Below are 23,567 nucleotides of genomic sequence, written 5' to 3' on the forward strand. Positions count from 1 at the left end.
TAAGGGTGCAGAAAGAAATATCCCATTTGTTATCCATCTTCTGAAAGTGATTGTGATGACTTTCCTTTGCGAGATGACTGTTTCTTCCTGCACTTTCATATGTTCTTTTCTCAATTCCATAAATTTTCATATTTCCAAAAATATCTTATTCAATATTTCAAATTATGTAATCCGAAAGTATTTTTTAAATTTATAATTAGCTTTTGAATTACGTACTTAGTAATTACTAGATCGTCTAGTTAGAATCTCTACTTATAAATACATAGCACACATAACAGTTAATCTCAGAATAAACTCAATTAAATAAATCTTAATTGAAAGAGTTATTCATGATTACATTAAAAAATAATCTTTGATTAAAACTTTAAAGTGTGAATAAAATCAATCCAATGCAATAAACTATAATTTATACAAAACATCATATTGTGAAATATTATTTGCTGCCAATAAAAATATGTTAACGAAATAATTAATAGAAATGACAATCCTTCAAAACAAAACAAATATTGCTTATAAACAAAATTAATCAATTTAAATGTAGATGTTATGGTACGCATGCAATTAGTAAATAAATGAAACATTGTCACAAAGGATAATTTAGTTTTAAATTTTAAAGAGAACACAAACTTGCTAGATTTATAAACCTTGAAACACTCTTACAAATTCACGGCAATTAAAGAAAAGAAAACAACATATAAAGTATAATACTTGCATGAGCTGATTTACTCTTTCATGAGTCCTCAACTCAACAGTGTTCCTTTTCAGCATATAACTAAGTCAACCACCAAACATTCTCACAAGAAATTCAGGCTTTCCAATGAGAAATACAAAGCTTCCCATCACCACTCCAAATACCATTCCACATCCATATCCTATAGCCACTGCTTTCCAACCAAATCCAAATTTGTCTTCTCTCCACAAGAAATGTTGATCATGCTCCTCCCCACATTTCACTGACAATGAAACTCCACATAAGCCCAAGTTTCCCTCATAGGAATCATTCAAAAAAGAACCAAACTGCTTTCCTTGAGGTATTTCTCCCACAAGATTATTATAGGAAAGATTCAGCACTTCAAGAAACTTCATATTCACCAATTCTGTAGGAATCCTACCAGTCAGCATATTTGAAGAGAGATCCAATGACTCCAGTATTATCAAATTTCCCATGGATTGGGGAATAGGACCACTGAGTCTGTTGTGGGAGAGGTTGAGTCCAATGAGTGCTTGAAGCTCTCCAATTACATTTGGAATCTCTCCTTCAAATTTGTTTCCTGATAAATCAATGCTTACAAAGTTTGTTGGAATTTTTCTGAATGGCACACTCGTGCCTTTTGTTGTAACAGTCGTAGGTGAATAATCTACTGCAATAATAGATGGCCATAGCATGTATTCTTGTGGATTTCCAACCACCTCATCTTGAACTATATTCTTCATGGATTCAAAACTTTGTATGTAGTCTTCTGGAATTGGGCCGCTGAAGTTGTTGGATGAGATATCAAAAATATTTAAACTGGGAAATCCATGCTCGGTCTTGAATATGCCAATGGGACCGTGCAACTTATTAGCCCGCAAAACCAACACTTTCAAATACGGTAGAGTTGGAAGCCAGTGGGGAAATGTATCTTCTAATTGATTGTTGGCAAGATTTAAAAGCCCCAGTTGCATGCAGTTGGACAAAGATTCTGGCAAAGGACCTTCTAATCGGTTGTCATTGAGATTCAGATTCTCGAGATTGTTCTTTGAAAAGGTATTTGGCAAAGTTCCATTAAGTCTGTTCATTTCTACATTGGGGAATCCAATGTAGAAATATACATGCTATGGCCCAATGAAAAGGTATTGGGGAATCCAACAACTTCAGCGGCCCAATTCCAGAAGACTACATACAAAGTTTTGAATCCATGAAGAATATAGTTCAAGATGAGGTGGTTGGAAATCCACAAGAATACATGCTATGGCCATCTATTATTGCAGTAGATTATTCACCTACGACTGTTACAACAAAAGGCACGAGTGTGCCATTCAGAAAAATTCCAACAAACTTTGTAAGCATTGATTTATCAGGAAACAAATTTGAAGGAGAGATTCCAAATGTAATTGGAGAGCTTCAAGCACTCATTGGACTCAACCTCTCCCACAACAGACTCAGTGGTCCTATTCCCCAATCCATGGGAAATTTGATAATACTGGAGTCATTGGATCTCTCTTCAAATATGCTGACTGGTAGGATTCCTACAGAATTGGTGAATATGAACTTTCTTTAAGTGCTGAATCTTTCCTATAATAATCTTGTGGGAGAAATACCTCAAGGAAAGCAGTTTGGTTCTTTTTTGAATGATTCCTATGAGGGAAACTTGGGCTTATGTGGAGTTCCTTTGACAATGAAATGTGGGGAGAAGCATGATCAACATTCTCCACCTTCACAAAGCTTGTGGAGAGAAGAGAAATTTGGATTTGGTTGGGAAGCAGTGGCTATAGGATATGGGTGTGGAATGGTATTTGGAGTGATGATGGGAAGGTTTGTATTTCTCATGGGAAAGCCTGAATTTCTTGTGAGAATGTTTGGTGCTTAACTAAGTTATATGCTGGAAAGGAACACTGTGTTGAGTTGAGGATTCATGAAAGAATAAATCAGCTAAATGTGATACTTTATATGTTGTTTTCTTTTCTTTAATTGTGGTGAATTTGTAAGAGTGTTTTAAGGTTTATAAATCTAGCAAGTTTGTATTCTCTTTAAAATTTAAAACTAAATTATCCTTTGTGATAATGTTTCATTTGTTCACTAATTGCATGTGCATTGTTGTAATGCTTCAAAATTAGTATAAATGTTCAAGACATTTCTAAGTTCTATAAATTTACATCCCCATTGTAAGATTGAAATTTTCAAACACTTCACAAAACAATTTGCATCCTTCTAATTTACCTACAGTGACATGTGATCTCAAATAGTAAAACATCTCACTGTATCCGAAAAGGAGCATGAAAAAATTTAGACCAAGAGTTGTCTAATTATAAATAGTATCCTTCTATGTGACAGTAGAGAGGAACCTGTTTACTACCTTCTTAGTCTCCTAACCAAAATATAACTAATTCTTGATATATAATTTAAGAACATATACCTTTTTAGTGTTCTAACTAGGGACCAAAAAATGAAAGCTTTTCAGAGTTCTGTCACTGAACTTTGAGTGAAGCATCTTAAACCACCTAACATAATCTTTTCAGCTCAATGTGGAGTGGATTATCTAGGATCCTCATATATAACTCATGCTGATTATTGGTGTGAGTGAGTGTTCTTCTTTGATGGGTCTACAGCAGCACAACTTCCCTTTGTTTGTGAGAAGAGTGAGGAAGGATCAACTGAAGACATTTCCTGCATCACACGCTCTGTGACCTGCTCAGTGATTTGTTGCTCAATCTTTTCCAACTCTTCAGGACTCAGTGATGTAGCAGTGTGAACATGTGAAGAGGGAGTCCCAAAGTAGTGTGTAATCCCACACCTGCACCGGCTGCACGAACACGACCAGGATGCTCAGGACGTCTAACAGTAGTAGACAGTACTACAAGATAATCATTAAATAACAATTAAATTTAGATACCAAAAATAGTTAGTCACTATATTGACTAAATTAGATACTAATTTAGATACTAAAAAATTATTCATATATAAAGTGAATTCTATTATTAATAAAAATTTATAAAATAGTTTCTAAATTGTTATCTAAATTAGTTACCTAGGTTTTAGCTGCTAATATTTTAGATTCTAAATTAGTATTTAAAAGACTAATAGAAACTAATTTAGAATATAAAGTAGTAAGTAGCTAACACTTTGGTAGCTAATGATTAGATACCAATTTAAAAACTATTTTATAAAAAAAATTAATAATAGAAATTGTTTTAGATACCAATAATTTTTTTAAATTATAATATGGTCTCTAATTTAGTTAAATAGTAACTAATTATTTTGATCTCTAAAACTAGTTTATATTTAATGATTTTCTTGTACTATGTAGATGTTTGTAATGGGATGAGCTTCACAAGATCAAGTCCTTATCAAATGAACATATGATTTATTAGTATATCTAGTACAAAATTTACTTTAAAATAAAGTCAACAACTAAATAAATTTATCCAAATAATCTTATTATTATTTCTTAGTGTTAAATTATCTAAAATAGCCTAAAAATGTCAAAATGATAATAAAAGACAATAATATGATGTAAATATTTAAGATTGCCAAGATGACACAATAAAGAACCAAAATGGTTCAAAATAAAGAATATTCATAAGAGGTAAAATTTCATAAGCTGTGAAATTAATAGAAATGTGTTGAAATTAATAAATAATTGAATCATATCTTTCTCTCATGTGTAACACAACATTTTGAGAACTTGTGGCCATAAATTGTTGAGAGTAAATACCACATATTTGAAACAGCAAAACTTAGTTGGTTGATAACCTATCTAAGCTTTGGGTTAACAATAATCTTCATTTATGGATCATTTTTCTCTACTTTGTTGCTGATAATTAATCCAAATCCTTTTGTGAAACAAACAATTCATTCTGCAAAAGAACATCACATTTTGTGCAATCCTTCTCAACTATCTAGGTATATGTACTTATCTTTCATATATGGTTTCACCCTTCAATTAACATTTACAAAATGTGCATGCATGTTTTCTGTAGTCAACCCATTCAAACATTACCATGATGCATAATTAGATGTTAAATCATTAGCCAATCATATATTATATAGAACAAATCCAAAGAAATTCATAACAAAGCATAATAATAAATTTAAAATACACATTCAAACTTGTTTGTGGTTTGGGATTTTTTATGACTTTCTTTTGGTTCTTTTTAGAACTTCTTATTCGGAATGCAAAGCAAGATTTTGAATGTCATGTATCCTTATGAAATTTTAGAGTTGCAGATTGTGCTTGAGGAGATATTTTTTTCTGATGTTTTATTAGTTGGATATGTAAAAGTAGATGGTATTGTTAGGATCTATTGTATAAGGGTTGAAATATTTCTTCTTCTTTTTTCTTGTTTATAAAAAAATATATGCATCACTTTTCTTTTATCTCGTTCATGCATGTCCTTAAACACAAGACATAGGATATCATTTATTTTGCAGAAGATTTGCTTTCAATTTTGTTTCTGAGAAATTGAACCTTTTACTATCTCTTTCTTCTTCTCAGAATTTATTTTCTATTTTGATTCAAGAAACAACTTGAACTTTTGCTTATTTGACCAATTTATTCTAAAAACACAAAATTAACAAAAATAATAGTTAAAACCCAAATAAACTCAATTATATAAATATTAATTAAAACAGTGGATTTATTTATTATTATAGTCTCCAATAATCTATGATTAAAGTTATTGAGTGTGAATAAATATATGTTCATCGGTAATAGTTGATGTGTAAAGTCCAACCATGCAAGTATCTTTTTGAAATGTTGATTTGGTGTGATTTTAGAATACTTTGTTGGTGAATTATTAATTGAATGAATGTTGATAGGAAGAAGATGGAGGGGAAAATGGAGAAAAATGAGAGTTGCATCACAGTAAAGAATGTAAAAACACAAATGGAAATAAAAAAGTTGAACATGGATGTTATCAAGAACCAGCATATGCCTGAATCACCAACAAGTGCACGTGCATTGTTGAAGAAGTCTAGTAGTGAGAGGAGGAATTGTTTGTGCTCACCCACCACACATGTTGGTTCCTTCAAGTGTCGCCACCATCGTGGTGGAATGAGTCATGCAAACTCTAGTTCCAATCTCTCCACAATGGATTCTACACCCTCACTTCAACCACAATAAAGTTGTTTGGATTCTTCTAATGTTGATGCATGTGTTAGAATATGTGTTTTATACCAAGTGTTTTAATGGAAACAACTCTCGTGTTACAAGAAAAATGATAAATTGACAATTTTGTTCTAGTATATAATTTTTTTTTTAATTTTAAATTTTGTATGAAACGACAAAAATATATTTTTTAATATCATCAATTAGAGATTGTATACTGGAACAAGTTGTCAATATATCGTTCATCGTGTTATAATGAACTATGTATGTACTTTCTTACTTCATTTATCTCTTTTACTTGGTCAAATTTGTATATTATAACAAACAACTACTACTTTTTTTTTTTGTTGTATCAAAATAATAAAGCCTTTCTATCTTCTAAACAGGTATATTTCTTCTCTATTCTCTTCTTCCTTTAACAATTTTTTTATGTTAGATTAAGAACGTGTTGTCTCTTGAATCTATGAAATTAACTTGTTAAGGAGATTTCATAACTGTTAGAATTAAATAACTTATCATGTGTCAAGCTATTTTATTCTAATTTATAGAACATTGTATTGATCAAAATTATTTTACTTTTTATAGACTTGAAAATTTACTTTTGATTGAACCCATTAATTCATGAAAACAATAGTAATCTCTTTGAGCGATGAATAAAAGAAAGAATTATTTAAATTTTAATATTCTTTACAAAAAGAAGTTAAAAAATATAAAAATAGTATGATTAAAATATTTATATACTAAAAATCAAGAGAGAAAATTAGGAGATATTTGACATAAGGAACTTTAATCATGTTAAAGAATTATGATTTATTAACAGTTGTTTATTAAAGTTAGATTATATCTGTTTATAACTAATGAATAAATAAAATAATTATGTTTTTAAAAAAAATACATATTTATGGAAATGCAGGAGGAAATTATGGCAGTACAAAAATAAATGTACTTATTTTAGGTGTTTATCTGTACAGGTAGAAAAACAGGGTAAATGATAGGGACTATGGAATTAGTTATATAGTTTTTAAAATGAAAAACTATACTTAGTTTTGTTGCATTTTGATGAGAACCCATTTAATCTCTCCCAAGGTGCAAAAGGAAAGTATCTCTAAAAGGGCTGCTTCTTTCTGCACCTCCATTTATTCTTCTCCCACCTCCATAAATTTTCATATTTCTAAAAATACCCCTTTATAATCTTTTCTCAAATTCGTAAATTTTCATATTTTCAATTTTCAAAAGTACCCTTCTGTTATTAGCTTATGGATTACATGATCCAAAAACTTTTTTTTTCAGATGCATGATTAGTTTTCGGATTATGTAATTCATAAGTCTTTTTTAGTTTTTGAATTACATAATCTAAAAGTTTTTTTAAATGTATGTCTGGATTACATAATCCGGAAACAAAAGTATGGATAAAAAAGTATTTCTAGTTGTGTATGGGGTGAAAGAAGAAACTATGGAGGTGCAGAAAGAAACAGTCCTCTAAAAGAACAATACAACAAAGTAGATGCAAAGCTTTCAAGAAGATAAATGTTTGTGATTTTCTTGATTGTGAAGGCTTGGACTATGCTTGAGGATGGATTCTGGTTTGAATAAAGTATATTTTATTCTTCTCTTGAATAACACTTTTTCTATTCTGAAGAAGTATATTTATTTCTTCTTTATTCTTCTCTTTCTTTATACTTTTTTAAAGTTATTTTAAAAAATCCTTTCAGTTTTCAATTATTTGAAAATTTCCTTTTAATTTAACATGTTAATTCATGGAAACTGTGTCCATGTAGAGAAGTTTAAAGAGTATAAAAATGGATACTTAATAAAATTGGGACATAAAATAAGAGAAAAATTAGGACATATTTGACATACAGCTTTTTCTCATATTAAAGAGTTACGACTTATTGACAGCTATTCATAAAAATTTGATTACATATGTTTATAATTAAATAATAAAATGAAATAGTTGTACTTTATTAAATACTGATATTATGAACAACCTAAAACAATAAACGAGAAAAAAAAATAATAGTTAAATGAAATTAAAAAATAAATAAATATGTATATATCAGAAAACAAAATATTTATAAATTATAAATAACATGAATTGATGCATAAAACAAGGATAATCTAACCGTTTAATATATATGTACACACACTCAAATAATCGTAACAGTGTAAAATTATTTTAATTCTAATTATTTTGCTTAAAAAAAGTTGGTTTATTAAACTACATTTAATAAAAAAAAAACAGTGATGGAGATGGGGGGATATAATTCTAAAAACATCATAAGTTACTTAAAATGGAAGACAATTGGCAGAAGAAAACAGACACAAAAATTTGACATATAAAGAGAGTGAATCCTAAGTTAACAAAAGTTCAAATATTCGAAAATATAATAAAAACAAAGACTAAAGATAAAGACTGTGAAATCACACATTCTAAAAGGCAAAGAAAGTAGCAATAGTAGAGTTAGATTTAGTCGACTTCCTCCATCTTGCTGCCCTCAGCATCGGCATCGACATCCTCAAGAGGTGGCATGTCAGCATCAGCATCAGCAGCATCCTCGTCAATGCTGAGTCCAAGCTTGAGCATCCTGTGAATTCTGTTGCCAAAAGTGTTGGGATCATCAAGGCTGAAGCCAGAAGTTAGAAGAGCAGTCTCGAACAGCAAGAGAACCAAATCCTTCACAGATTTATCATTCTTGTCAGCATCAGCACGCTTCCTCAGCTCATCCATGATGGGATTCTCAGGGTTAATTTCCATTGTCTTCTTGCTTGACATGTAACCAGCCATGCTGCTGTCCCTCAATGCCTGTGCCTTCATGATCCTTTCCATGTTGGCTGTCCACCCATATTCACCAGTCACCAGACAGCAAGGAGAATCAACCACACGATCAGACACCACAACCTTCTCCACCTTGTCACCCAAAACATCCTTAATCACCTTGCAAAGACCGTCAAATTTATCCTTCAATTCTTCCTTCCTCTTCTTCTCGTCTTCACTCTCGTCAAGTTTCAGTCCTTCCTTAGTCGCAGACACCAACTTCTTTCCCTCGAATTCCTTAAGCTGACCAACAGCATATTCATCAATGGCATCAACCATGAATAGCACCTCATATCCCTTCTTTTTAAGCTTTTCCAAGAAGGGTGAATTCTCAACAGCTTTCCTGCTTTCACCGGTAATGTAGTAGATGTCACTCTGTCCTTCCTTCATCCTGGTGACATAGTCCTTCAGGCTCGTCATCTCATCACCACTCTTGGTGGAGTGATACCTCAACAATTCAGCTAGCTTTGTCTTGTTCTGGGAATCCTCGTGAATACCCAATTTTAGGTTCTTAGAGAAGGCTTCGTAGAACTTGTTATAATCCTCCTTGTTCTCAGCAATTTCAAAGAAAAGCTCAACACACTTCTTAACCAAGTTCTTGCGGATGACCTTCAGGATCTTGTTTTGCTGCAACATTTCTCTGGAAATGTTGAGAGGAAGGTCCTCAGAATCCACAATACCCTTAACAAAGCTAAGGTACTCTGGAATCAACTCTTCACAGTTGTCCATGATGAAGACTCTGCGTACATACAGTTTAATGTTGTTGGGCTTCTTCCTTGTGTCAAAGATATCAAAAGGTGCCCTCTTGGGGATAAAGAGGATAGCCTTAAACTCCAACTGACCCTCAACAGAGAAGTGCTTCACAGCCAAGTGTTCTTCCCAATCGTTGGTAAGACTCTTGTAGAAAGCAGCATATTCTTCTTTGTTAATCTCTTCAGGTTTCCTCATCCAGATAGGCTTCTGTTTGTTCACCAGAGACCACTCATGAGACACCTCCTTAATTTTCTTCTTTTTCTTCTCCTCCTTCTCCTTATCCTCATCGACCTCTTCAACTTTACCCTCCTCTTCCTTCTTCTCTTCCTCATCCTCATCATCAGAAATTTCCTTCTCAGTGGTCTTCTCAATCCAGAGAGAAATTGGATAACTGATGAATTCGGAATGCTTCTTTATCAAGTCCTTCAATCGACGCTCCTCAAGATACTCAAGTTGATCTTCCTTCAAATACAAAGTCATCTTTGTTCCCCTGCCAAGAGACTCACCATCGGTATCCCTTGTCACAGTGAAGGACCCTCCAGCTTGGGACTCCCAAACATACTGCTCGTCATCATTGTGCTTTGAGGTAACAATAACCTTCTCAGCTACAAGATAAGCTGAGTAGAAACCAACACCAAACTGACCAATCATGCTCACATCAGCACCTGCAGCCAGGGCTTCCATGAACTCCTTGGTTCCAGACCTTGCAATTGTACCCAAGTTGTTCACCAAATCTGTAACATAAAACGCACATGTTAAAAAAACATTACCATACAAGATCACCAATCTCACCAAGACTAACAAACCATCTTAACTTACCAGCCTTAGTCATGCCAATACCACTATCAATGATAGTCAATGTGTTGTTGGTCTTGTCAGGAATAATGTGGATGAACAGCTCTGGCTGGCCATCAAGCTTGCTCTTATCAGTCAGACTCTCGAATCGAATCTTGTCCAAAGCCTGTACAGGTAAAAACATGCCAGAAATCAGATATAACCCCATAGAGAACAGCAAACATTCCTAAATGGAATGTCACAAAGGGTAATACCTCATAATCAATCCAAATCACCCACTCCATTCGAAATAAAAAACACAGTATGTGTCCACCCTTGTTTCGAATTGAATTAATAAAATACATTCAGTGAAGCCATAAACATTACTAACAAGGTGTTAAACAAAACAGATCCAAAAACAAACAAAACATTTTTTCCCTTGAATTCTCCCTAACTTCTCGATATAAAGGTTTCGTTCAGACTGAAAACAAAACAAAAAAAATGAAACAAAACTTGCGTTGTAACTACATACAATGCAAGAGGCTTAGAAATAATTAACAATTAACAAACATATACGAGTATTTCTCTTAAACAACATTTAGTTATGATTTATTTTCCTTACAGTATAATTATTTATCTTACAACTAAGGTCGATATTATGAACATCCCAACAATGGTAAAAAAAATCACATCATGCCATTCCATTTTAGAAAAGTTTATCAAAAAAATGTTTAACCATTTCTTGCGTAGAGATATGTTTTCATAACTCTTGTCAAATTTAAGACGCGTCAAAACAATTATATTCTGAAACAAACAGTCCTCTTTCAGGTAAAAAGACACAAAGCCAGAGCAATCGCAATAGAATGAACAATTAAAAGCAGGCAAATCATAGAAATCACAGTTAATCAAAAATTAGTTGAACTATAACACATCCAGAAAATCATGCAGGCGTTGAGTAATAGAATAAGAAAATTCAAACCATGATATAGAAGGACGGAAAAAGACGTCAAAAAACAAAGACAATAATAACCTAAAAAGGATGACAGAAATATGATAAGACGATTATGATAAATACATGAATAATAAGGAAAAAAACGTTACATCAGAGGCATTGCTAATGAGTTCGCGAAGGAAAATCTCCTTGTTGCTGTAGAAGGTGTTGATGATAAGACTGAGAAGCTGGTTGATCTCAGCCTGAAAAGCGAACGTCTCCGTCTCCGACATTTCGGATCTACCTTCTGTGATCTTGAGATTCAGAAAAAGAGAGAAAAGAGAGAAAGTCGCAGGCGAAGATGCGAAGAAGGAAAGGAAATGGAACACTGAAACGTTAGGAGTGTGAAGTTAAGTAGGAGTGCTTGGCTAGGGTTTGGGTCTTCTAGATCCTTCTTTCTAACTACCAATGTTTATTCTTCTCATTTCTCGGAACCGACCCACTCCTTTATTTGGGTCCATCTGTTTTTAAAATTACACTTCCACCCCTCCCTGCTTTTTTTCATTACTATAATTTATTTTATGTACTAAAAATGGTTTATTTCACTACAAAATACAAATTAATTTTACTTATTTTATATTTAATTTCAATTTTAACACTACAAGTATGTCTGACTATTTTTTTTAAAGGTTACTTTTTTTTTAATTCTTTATTTTATTTTTGTGTTTGCTTAGTCACTTTAATTTAAAAAGTTTGATTTGGTTTTTAATTTTTTAAATTATTTATTTTAATCTTTTCCACTAAATAACTGGTAGAACATGTTAGAAAAATTGAGTTTGAATGTTATGCTAAAAATTTTGATATAAGTTCTTAATTAATTTATATTATGATAATACTGGTATTTAAGAAATAAAATAGTTCTGTGATTGGTTGGGTTGGGAGTAATTCTTTTTTCAGTATTTATTTTTTGTACGACAAATTAAACAAATTATATTTTAATACTGATTTTTTATATATAAAATTAAAAGAATATAATTTATAAATTATCTAACTGCACTCTTGTGATATTGTGAAAAACATAGTCAATATAATATAATAGTTAAATTTACAAATATTCCTGCAATATGGTAAATTTATAAATAATAAGTTTATTTTAAGTTTACAAATGTAATGCAATATGGTAAAAAAACTTTAAAAATCTCATACAATATAGTTTTTATTTTTTTTATTTAATTAAAAAAAATATTAAACAAATTTAAATTTATAACACAATAAACATAATTATATTAAAACAATTAAATCATTTGAATTCATTTTCATGATAAATTATTAATTTTGATTTGTTGTTACTCATATAAAATTAACAAAAAGAATATAAATAATAAATTTTGAATAGAAGAAAAAAAGTGTGTTTTTTTCAATTAATTTTGGAAACTGTTTTTTTTTAATAAATAATTAAAATTAATAAATAAAATTTTTATATTTTTAAAATTAAAATAATTATTTTATATAATTTGATTATTGTTATAATTTCATCAATAAAGATATTCGTTAATAATAATTTTATTTTTTTTAATATAAATTTTTATTTTTCTTTAATAATATGTATTATATTTTTAATTCTTTGTTATTAATACTATCGATTTATTTTTATATAGATTATATGTTTAGTTCTCCGTTATTAATAATATCTATTATATATATATTTTTACTTTGTTTGAAAAAAAAAATATTATAATTATTATTTTAAGATTATGTAATAGTAAATATTTATATATATTATTAGTTTTCATTACATTACAATCTTTTAAAAAAAAACTAAATTTATATAATAGATATATCATATTTTTAAACTAAACCATGTATGTTCCACTGATCAAAATACTAGTATATATATATTATGAATTTTTAAAAAATACATCTTTTGTTTTGATTTTATATTTTTCTGCCCTTCTAATTATCATTTTTTCTTTCTACCTGACATTTTGCAAATCAATTAGTCAATATATTATATTAGAAAAGGTTTTTGATGTAGGTTTCAAATATATTTTCGTTTATATGGAAAGATAGATGGTAAATATTATGAGATGAAATTTCTTACCATTTTAAGTTTGGAATTAAAGTTAAGCAATATAAAAGGAGTTTTATGAGACACAAGAATATGTCAAGTGACAAATTAAGAATATGTCAAGTAACAGTTTATGATAAATTTGATTTTGATTCACATTTTATATGTAATTGTTCTTGGATAATGAAAGGGTGGTCATTCTCACTAAAAATAAAGAACAAATATTCTTTTGAGTTAAAGAGTAAATCTATGCATTTAAGTCACTTTATGAGATATGTTAATGGGGATTGACATTCTCTTGGTTTTATTGTTTTAATGATTAGTGATTTTGTTTCATATTTAAATTCCCAACTTTGAGAACTCACAAAACTACAAAACTTAATTGATCCATTTAGGATTATGAAGATACCAAATAGTAATGCTCTTTTTCATATTTTTTTAGTATGGTTTTAAAGAAATGTGTATTTCTCTTCATGCACAATTTTAAAATCATGGAGAATCAAGGACAATATATAACATCCCCAAAAGTTATTACTTATAAAATAAATGGCATCAAATGAAAAAAAAAAAACACTGACTTGGATTTATGTATCCAGAACATTAGATATATGGGCCGAAAATCCCTAATCCCAAATCTATCATCTACCAAATAAGACTTTTTCTTCCTGCATCCCCTTTTTCTTGTTGCACTCCCATACTTTCAAAATAATAATTTTACTCTTCTTTTCTTTATATCTCTATAAAATTTTCATAACACACTTTGAGGAATTCCGGGAACGGGACTTCTAAAATTTTTGGAATGAAATTTTTGAAATAGGATTTTTAAAATAGAAATTTTAGAATAAATTTTCAGAACAAGATTTACGTAATGAAATTTCATCAAATATATTTTAGAACATATATAATGTTTTCTAAAATACGTTTTTTTTAAATGATTTATCACAAGTGCATTGGCACTGCTTCGATGCTTCCACAAGTATGAGAAGCTAGAAAAAGAAATGTGTAGATCGTAAAGAAATATAGAACATAAAAAGCTAAAGTTCAAAATCACGATCACGATATTCAATTTTCGTATGAAGGGAATAAGGTAAATATTTATTAAATAACTTTATATAAAAAAAATAAAGGAAATATGACATTATAAAAAATTTAATAAACTATATTTTATTCTTCTTCTCTCAAATAACAAACTTTTTCGATGGTCTACCCTATATTTGTTTCTTCTATGTTCTTGCTTTCTTTAGCCATTTTCCCTGTGATGATCAAAATAATATTTAAAAATTCTCAGTTTTAAGTGATTTGAAAATTTATTTTAATCGAACATGTTAATTCATGGAAAAATTTCACCTGGTTAAGATTATTTATAAATAAAATTAAATGATGCATAAAAAGATTGATAAACCAATCGTTTAATATATATATATATATATATAAGCACACATATATACATATGAACAATAAAAAAAAAAAAGCTTTGAAAACGTAAACAGTGTAAAATAATTTTATTCGATATTTAATCTGCTTCAGAAAAAAGTAAGTATAATACATCATAGTGCCAAAAAAAAATTCAGACATTGTATTACGGAGAAGTTATCAAAACAATAATAGTAATGTTAGAAATAGTTCAATAAAACTATTATCATAAAATGCCCAAAATATTTAAATTTCAAAATAAAAAACTTACACTGAATATCATTTTAAAAACATTATTCATAAAAAAAACACATTTTAAGCTACTTTTGGTAAAAACAGTGATCGAGATATATTTATAAAAACTCCAGTTATATAAAATGGAAGAAAATTGGCACAAAAAAAACGGACACAAAAATTTGACATATAATAAAGAGAGTGAATCCTAGGTTAACAAAAGTTCAAATATTCCAAAATATAATAAAAACGAACACTAAATATAAAAAGACTGTGAAATCACACATTCTAAAAGGCAGTAGAAGTAGCAATGGAGTTAGATTTAATCGACTTCTTCCATCTTGCTGCCCTCGGCATCGGCATCGACATCCTCAAGAGGTGGCATGTCAGCATCAGCATCAGCAGCATCCTCGTCAATGCTGAGTCCAAGCTTGAGCATCCTGTGAATTCTGTTACCAAAAGTGTTGGGATCATCAAGGCTGAAGCCAGAAGTTAGAAGAGCAGTCTCGAACAGCAAGAGAACCAAATCCTTCACAGATTTATCATTCTTGTCAGCATCTGCACGCTTCCTCAGCTCATCCATGATGGGATTCTCAGGGTTAATTTCCATCGTCTTCTTGCTTGACATGTAACCAGCCATGCTGCTGTCCCTCAATGCCTGCGCCTTCATGATCCTTTCCATGTTGGCTGTCCACCCATATTCACCAGTCACCAGACAGCAAGGAGAATCAACCACACGATCAGACACCACAACCTTCTCCACCTTGTCACCCAATACATCCTTAATCACCTTGCAAAGACCGTCAAATTTATCCTTCAATTCTTCCTTCCTCTTCTTCTCGTCTTCACTCTCGTCAAGTTTCAGTCCTTCCTTAGTCGCAGACACCAACTTCTTTCCCTCAAATTCCTTAAGCTGACCAACAGCATATTCATCAATGGCATCCACCATGAATAGCACCTCATATCCCTTCTTTTTAAGCTTTTCCAAGAAGGGTGAATTCTCAACAGCTTTCCTGCTTTCACCGGTAATGTAGTAGATGTCACTCTGTCCTTCCTTCATCCTGGTCACATAGTCCTTCAGGCTTGTCATCTCATCACCGCTCTTGGTGGAGTGATACCTCAACAATTCAGCTAGCTTTGTCTTGTTCTGGGAATCCTCGTGAATACCCAATTTCAGGTTCTTAGAGAAGGCTTCGTAGAACTTGTTGTAATCTTCCTTGTTCTCAGCAATTTCAAAGAAAAGCTCAACGCACTTCTTAACCAAGTTCTTGCGGATGACCTTCAGGATCTTGTTTTGCTGCAACATTTCTCTGGAAATGTTGAGAGGAAGGTCCTCAGAATCCACAATACCCTTAACAAAGCTAAGATACTCTGGAATCAACTCTTCACAGTTGTCCATGATGAAGACTCTGCGTACGTAAAGTTTAATGTTGTTGGGCTTCTTCCTTGTGTCAAAGATATCAAAAGGTGCCCTCTTGGGGATAAAGAGGATAGCCTTAAACTCCAACTGACCCTCAACAGAGAAGTGCTTGACAGCCAAGTGTTCTTCCCAATCATTGGTAAGACTCTTGTAGAAAGCAGCATACTCTTCTTTGGCAATCTCTTCAGGTTTCCTCATCCAGATAGGCTTCTGTTTGTTCACCAGAGACCACTCATGAGACACCTCCTTAATTTTCTTCTTTTTCTTCTCCTCCTTCTCCTTATCCTCATCGACCTCTTCAACCTTACCCTCCTCTTCCTTCTTCTCTTCCTCATCCTCGTCATCAGAAATTTCCTTCTCAGTGGTCTTCTCAATCCAGAGAGAAATTGGATAACTGATGAATTCGGAATGCTTCTTTATCAAGTCCTTCAATCGACGCTCCTCAAGATACTCAAGTTGATCTTCCTTCAGATACAAAGTTATCTTGGTTCCCCTGCCAAGAGGCTCACTATCGTCCCTTGTCACAGTGAAGGACCCACCAGCTTGGGACTCCCAGACATACTGCTCGTCATCATTGTGCTTTGAGGTAACAATAACCTTCTCAGCTACAAGATAAGCCGAGTAGAAACCAACACCAAACTGACCAATCATGCTCACATCAGCACCTGCAGCCAGGGCTTCCATGAACTCCTTGGTTCCAGACCTTGCAATTGTACCCAAGTTGTTCACCAAATCTGTAACATAAAACGCACATGTTAAAAAAACATTACCATACAAGATCACCAATCTCACCAAGACTAACAAACCATCTTAACTTACCAGCCTTAGTCATGCCAATACCACTATCAATGATAGTCAATGTGTTGTTGGTCTTGTCAGGAATAATGTGGATGAACAGCTCTGGCTGCCCATCAAGCTTGCTCTTATCGGTAAGACTCTCGAATCTAATCTTGTCCAAAGCCTGTACAGGGAAAAACATGCCAGAAATCAGATATAACGCCAACAGAGATCAGCAAACATTCCTACATAGAATGTCACAAAAGGGTAATACCTCCTAATCAATCCAAACCATCCACTCCATTCGAAATATAAAAAAAAAAAAAAACAGTATATTTCCACCCTTGTTTCGAGTGGAATGAGTAAAATACAGTTCACAGTACACTAATTCAGTGAAACCACAAACAATCCTAACAATGGTGTTCAAAACAAAACAGATAAAAAACAATCAAAACATTACACAAAAGATGTTTTAACAAATTCTATTGTAAAATGAAGTTCAACAATTTATTTTGTCGAAAGAAAATGGCGAACATTGATTTTGTTGGGTTAAGAATTTTAGTAACATTAAAAATGAACCATGCAAAAGCCTACCAACAACTCAAATAAAGTAGTAAAACAGGTACGGAACAGAATAAAAGGTGGACGAAACCATTAAAATCCATTTTCTAACCATCAGGAATTAAAAGGAGAATTATCAGCATCGCTTTGGTGCGAAGCAACAACAACGGACAAAAACACAATATCGCAAATAGTAACTCAGCCAAATTAAGACCGCGTTAAATCAATCGCAATAAAATAAATTAAAAGCAGGCAAATAATAGAAATCACAGTTAATCGAAAAATATTTAAACTATAACACATCCAAAAAATCATGCAGATGTTTTTTTAGTAACATCATAAGAAAACTCAAACGATATGTAGAAGGACCACAGTAAAGGCCAGAAATGACGTAAAAAACAACAAAAACAACAAAGACAACAATAACCTAAAAGGAATGGTAAATACATGAATAATAAGCAGCAAAAAATGAAGGAGAGGAGAAAAAACGTTACATCAGAGGCATTGCTAATAAGTTCACGAAGGAAAATCTCTTTGTTGCTGTAGAAAGTGTTGATGATAAGACTGAGAAGCTGGTTGATCTCGGCCTGAAAAGCGAACGTCTCCGTCTCCGACATTTCGGATCTGCCTTCTGTGATCTTGAGATGCAGAAAAAGAGAGATTCAGGAAAAGAGAGAGTCGCAACGAAGAAGAAGGAAAGGAGATGGCGGAAGCGTGAGGAGTGTGAAGTTAAGTAGGAGTGCTTGGCTAGGGTTTGGGTCTTCTAGATCCTTCTCCGCTCTAACTACCAATAGTCATCGCATATATCGGACCCGACCCGACCCGACCCATTCCTATATTTGGGTCCATTTGGTGGGAGAAGCTCTATTCTGAGTTGTTTTTCTTCACCTTTTTAATTTTCATTTTTCCTTTCCACTCTGAAATATTTAACAATTAACATATTGTGTAAAAAGAAGGCTTCTGAAATAGTTTGAATATTTTAACATAATTTAAATAGTTTTTTTTTTCATATAAAATAAGTCAGAGCTTAAATTTAGATTAGATGAGTGTAAAATCACTATATAATACTAGAAGAATATTACATGTGTAAAGTTGATATAAAAAGTATTGCTAAGATTAATATCATAAAAGAATTTTGTGTAAAATTAAATATTATTTTTAATTTGAAATATCAAAATTTACTTATTATTTCATCTTTTTTTCTTTTGACCTGTTATTATGCTGTGTGCCTATTAAAAATGTAATGAACCATTTTGAGAAATTATTTAACTTACAAACATTTTAAGGGAAAAGTTGATAAAATTGACTTTTTCAAGTGTAGATTATATGATGAATATAATGACAAATTTAATTTATATGGTAAATTTAAAAACAATCCTAATTTACACTGTGAATATAGTGACAATTTTAGTATGAAGGTGATATATTGAAACAACAATTAAAGTGTCTTCATGTCAGTTTGTTTTTGTGAATAGTATTTAAAAAATATGACAGTGAAAAAGGAAGAGGGATTATATAAGAGTTATTGTATGTTTAAAGATAATTAATTGAAATTAATGAAATTTTAAGGTAGTTTTAGATTTAGTTACGCATTTTGGTTAGTGCTAGATTAGGGAAGTTAGTTTTGAGGTGTTGAAGCCCAAATAAGCGTGCTTCCCTTTTCACTTTCATATGGGCCTGGAACTCCTAAGCCCAAATCTATCACCAACCCAAATAACTTCTTTCGTGTGACCAGTGTGGGCCATTTCTTTTTCTACCTCCATGCATTTCTTCTTCAACTCTCTAAATATGAAAATTTCACTTTCTCCTTCTCAAATTATGTAATTCAGAAGTTAAAAGTATCTTCGTGAATTGTGCAACAAGGAAAAACTTTCAAATTAAACAATTAGCAAGTTATTTTTAATTTATGAATTACATTTTCATAATTTGAAAGTTATTTTGTTCTTAAAATTTATTTATAAAATTTACAAAATTGACTTCAGGATTGTATAATTTATAATTCATTTTTTACTTTTGAATTGCATAAATTGGATAAATTTTATCATCTTAATGTATTCTTCAACAATACTCGTCACTAAGAAGAAAACTATCACAAACATCGAGTTCATCGACAACGAAGTTGTTGTGTTCCTGACTTTAGTGAAGTGGTCACGAGCACCAAACATGATCTCAACCATTACTGGCACATTTATTTTATGAAAAAGGTCACATGGTTTTAAATTACATAATCCAAATTATTTTTTGGCTTTTGAACTGAATAATTTGAAATTATGCAAACTATAAGTATTTTTTTAAAGAAAAAATAACTTTTGAATTGTATAATTCAAAAGTTATTTTTCTTATAAATTGTGCAATGCGAGAGATTTATTGAACTATGTAGTCCAAATGAAACTTTTTAAAACGATAAAATAAAAAATTTCATATTAATGGAGATGTAAAAGAAATGTATGGACGTGCAAGAAGAAATATCCCATCGATATCTCTAAACCCTTGTGTCCAGCCCATATTAGATTTAAAATCCATAAGATTATTATATGGCAACTGCTTCCTGCACCCGATCAATTGTGACTGGCACCCGACACACTTTTAAAAATCCTAAAATGCCCTTGTCTTCTTCATTTACGGATAAAAATATCCAGAATTGCTCGTTGCTTACGGATAAAAATATCCGGAACTGATCGTTGCTTACGGATAAAAATATCAGGAAGTCACAATTGTGCCTACGGATAAAAATATCCGGAAGCCAGCCACAGTTGTGCCTACGTATAAAAATATCCGGACCCAACTATATTCTGGATAAAAATATCCGTAAGTCAAAACAAACTTATGGATAAAAATATCCGGACCCCAAACTCCCTTACGGATAAAAATATCCGCACCTCTCAAAAGTCACTTGCGGATAAAAATATCCACAACTCTCACTCACTTATGGATAAAAATATCCGGAACCATGACGTACCTTCGGATCTGGTGCTCTGCCTGCGATAATGGAGGTCACGGTGGGTGCAGAAGAATGGAGAAGAACGTCGCTCACGGTGGTTGGACAACAAGCTTGCTCACGGTGACTGCACAACACGGTGGCTTACGGTGGCTGCAGCAGGCACAATGAAATGGAAGAAGAGAAGAATAGGGTTGGTGCAGGTGATTGGGTGCATATCACAATTATAGTTTTCAGAATTTCATTAAAGATATATTCGTCTTTTACTATTAAGTGATTGGGTGCCAGTTATAATGTGTTGGGTGCAGGGAGAATGTGTCTTATTATATTCTTACATTAGTTTCAAAGACGGTTTAATAAGTCTTTCAAAATGTAATTTAATTTAGAATTTTAAAAAATGGGATTTAGGTGACAATATTAATATACATTCAGAGACTAAAACAATAATAATAATAATAAATTATTAAATTAAAAAAAGGAACAACTGAAGAAGTAAAAACTTATTTAAAATAAAAACAGTATATTTTTAAAAACTAATTAGACAATCATACATATTTCCTGGAACCAAAGTTAGAGGAAAATAATATTGGTTACAGATATATTGCCAAAACTATATCGATCAACCATATAACATGAATTGAAAATTATTTTTTTTAACTAATTACGATTAATTAATTATATTTATGACTAATTTTTTCTATGATTTTATTTTGGTATAATTTTACTCTTTGCAACTATTTTATAATTCATGTTGTAAGAAAATAAGCACAAGTGCATTGGCACTGCTTCAGCTTCGATGCTTCCACGAAATTAACAAGCTAGACAATAAGAAAATAATTGTTTTTTTTTCTTTTTTTAAGATAAAAAAACTAAGAGGAAAAGCAAAAACCCTTATCAGCCTAATCACGTTCATATTATCTATAAATTACTGAAATATAGTAATTTTGTGCATTTGATTATTTATTATATATTATAGCTTTTAATTTTTATATATTTATTGATTCATTACATAGAAAATAAAAGGAGGTATTATTGTAATGTGTACTAGATATATCATATAAAACATAAAAAGCTAAAGTACAACATCACAATCACAATATACAATTTTAATACATAATGTTAGGTAAAGAGAATATTTGGAGAGTTTGAATGAAGGGAAAAAGGTATTTTAGTTTAATAACAAACCAAACAGTCCTTTTAATTAATGGGCTGCACAAGTCTTATTGATAGAAAAATCAAGGCTTCGGAATCTTTTGAAAGAAAAATTATATGAAAATTTGTAGGCAAAAGATGATGATAATGTGCACTTCATTCATGCTCTTCTCCTCAACTCATTATATTTTTAGGTTAAATATATTTTTTGTGGTTATATTTTTATGCAAAATTATTTTTTGTTTATTGTTGAAAATCTTACATCAACTAGAGATTAGAATCTTTCATTGTATATAAGTGGGTGCAAACCTCACCTCATTGAGCCAGTTTTATGGGGTTGAGTTAGGCTTAGAGTTCACTTCGTAATATGGAGTCATTTCGATCCTATCCTAGCGAGTGTTTGTTGGGCTTATCAGACCACTGGCTATCGAGTCGTTGTCGGACCACTCATAAATCATTATCCCACCTCATGAGCGGGTTTTATGGGGTTGAGTTAGACTTAAAGTCTATTTTATAATATTTATAATCTAAATTTTAGATTCTCTGATACTTGTAGTAAGAAAACTATTGAAATAAGTCATTTTCAGTTTTTTTCTATATGACAAACAAATTTTTAATGTGAACTAGAATGTTGTAATATTTGATGCTAACTTATAACTGAGGTGAATATTAAAAATTTGTTTGTTAAATAAAAAAACACTGATAAGAACCACCCATAAGTCTAAAGTTGAAAAAAACATATTTAATCTATATTTTTTAATATTTTATTAATATATGATATTATTTATGGATTGAGTATAATTAAGTATTTTTATTTATTATTTCGTTAGTATAATATATTTAGGATTGTAAATCTAGATTTTATGGTAAAGTTCATTTTAATATTTTTTATAATAAATAATAGATCATTGGTACTTGTTTGGATCTTAACTTTCCATTTGTATATGATGGATTTGAGTCCATTTTTTTTGCCATAAAAGAATATTGGTTGAAATGAAAATTATTGTTGGATGCAGAATGACCATTATTATAATGTAACTTTCCACACATTAGATATAATAATTTATAGCATTTGGAAAGTGATTTGGGAGCAGAAACCAGAACTTACGGATATATGAATGATAGATAGGATCAGAGATTATCATTTGATATAATGTCATTCTTTTCAGTTCTTTCAATCATGTGAAACTCACTCTCACCCCATTTTTTTTTTCTCTTAAATCAGAAATGCTTTTTTAGTACGAAATCGATCTATTCGCACATAAATGTATAAAATGACGTGATGTTAATAATTTATTTTCCTGTGCATTCTTCGTCATTTTCTGTATCTTTTTCTTATTTGGGTGATTAGTAGCTAAACAAATCGGTTCTTTCGTACCAAACTAGCAATTATCAGTTGGTTAATTAATAGGGTCTATTTATCTTTTGGAAGCATTAAAGCAACGTTAGGATATGGCATAATGTTTTTGATAATGGAATTATTGAAAGGATCGAGTAAAAATATGGATGAAAACTCACTTTGAAAGGTTTGAAAGAGTGTATGAGAAAAAACAAGTAAAATTAATGGAGAAATTGCACTCTAAATCTCTAAATCCCTTTCACATTTATTTTTTATAAAGATCTAAAATAATATTTTCTACGAGATTTAGTTGTGTTCTCATTTTTTACTTTAGATTTTTATCTTGACGTTTGGAATTCAGCGAAATACATATGTAAAAGGTTATCTGATATTTAAGTAAGTGTTTCGTATACTGATGCACTAAATACAATAATAATAACTGTTGTTGTATTTATTTATATAGTCTTCCTGGATTATTTTATTGTTGGATCGATATTAGCTTACTTATCATGATTTAAGAGTGTATTATTTAATTTTTTGTTGTGTTAATATATTTTTACTTTAATGTGTTTTTCTTATGACGGT

The 23,567-nt window shown here is 31.1% G+C and overlaps 3 protein-coding genes and 1 pseudogene across 3 annotated transcripts; 1 reads left to right on the top strand and 3 right to left on the bottom strand.

Moving 5' to 3' along the window:
- Positions 1 to 601: 601 nt before the first annotated feature.
- On the bottom strand, positions 602 to 1,782 carry LOC137826879 (receptor-like protein 9DC3). The gene has a single exon (XM_068633035.1). The coding sequence runs from the start codon at positions 1,777 to 1,779 to the stop codon at positions 778 to 780; it is 1,002 nt and encodes a 333-aa protein (XP_068489136.1). The 5' UTR covers positions 1,780 to 1,782; the 3' UTR covers positions 602 to 777.
- Positions 1,783 to 1,829: 47 nt separating this feature from the next.
- On the top strand, positions 1,830 to 2,764 carry LOC137825454 (putative receptor like protein 25; annotated as a pseudogene).
- Positions 2,765 to 8,109: 5,345 nt separating this feature from the next.
- LOC137826158 (heat shock cognate protein 80) lies at positions 8,110 to 11,581 on the bottom strand. The gene is made up of 3 exons (XM_068632026.1): positions 11,251 to 11,581; positions 10,195 to 10,336; positions 8,110 to 10,109 (listed from the first exon to the last, which is right to left on the bottom strand). The coding sequence occupies exons 1-3, from the start codon at positions 11,371 to 11,373 to the stop codon at positions 8,275 to 8,277; spliced, it is 2,100 nt and encodes a 699-aa protein (XP_068488127.1). The 5' UTR covers positions 11,374 to 11,581; the 3' UTR covers positions 8,110 to 8,274.
- A 3,385-nt stretch (positions 11,582 to 14,966) lies between these two features.
- Positions 14,967 to 18,452, bottom strand: LOC137826159 (heat shock cognate protein 80-like). The gene is made up of 3 exons (XM_068632027.1): positions 18,048 to 18,452; positions 17,035 to 17,176; positions 14,967 to 16,949 (listed from the first exon to the last, which is right to left on the bottom strand). Exons 1-3 carry the CDS (start codon positions 18,168 to 18,170, stop codon positions 15,118 to 15,120), a joined length of 2,097 nt encoding a protein of 698 aa, XP_068488128.1. The 5' UTR covers positions 18,171 to 18,452; the 3' UTR covers positions 14,967 to 15,117.
- Between the last annotated feature and the right edge of the window lie 5,115 nt (positions 18,453 to 23,567).

Source organism: Phaseolus vulgaris, chromosome 8 (assembly GCF_000499845.2).
Source record: "Phaseolus vulgaris cultivar G19833 chromosome 8, P. vulgaris v2.0, whole genome shotgun sequence".
NCBI lineage: Eukaryota > Viridiplantae > Streptophyta > Magnoliopsida > Fabales > Fabaceae > Phaseolus > Phaseolus vulgaris.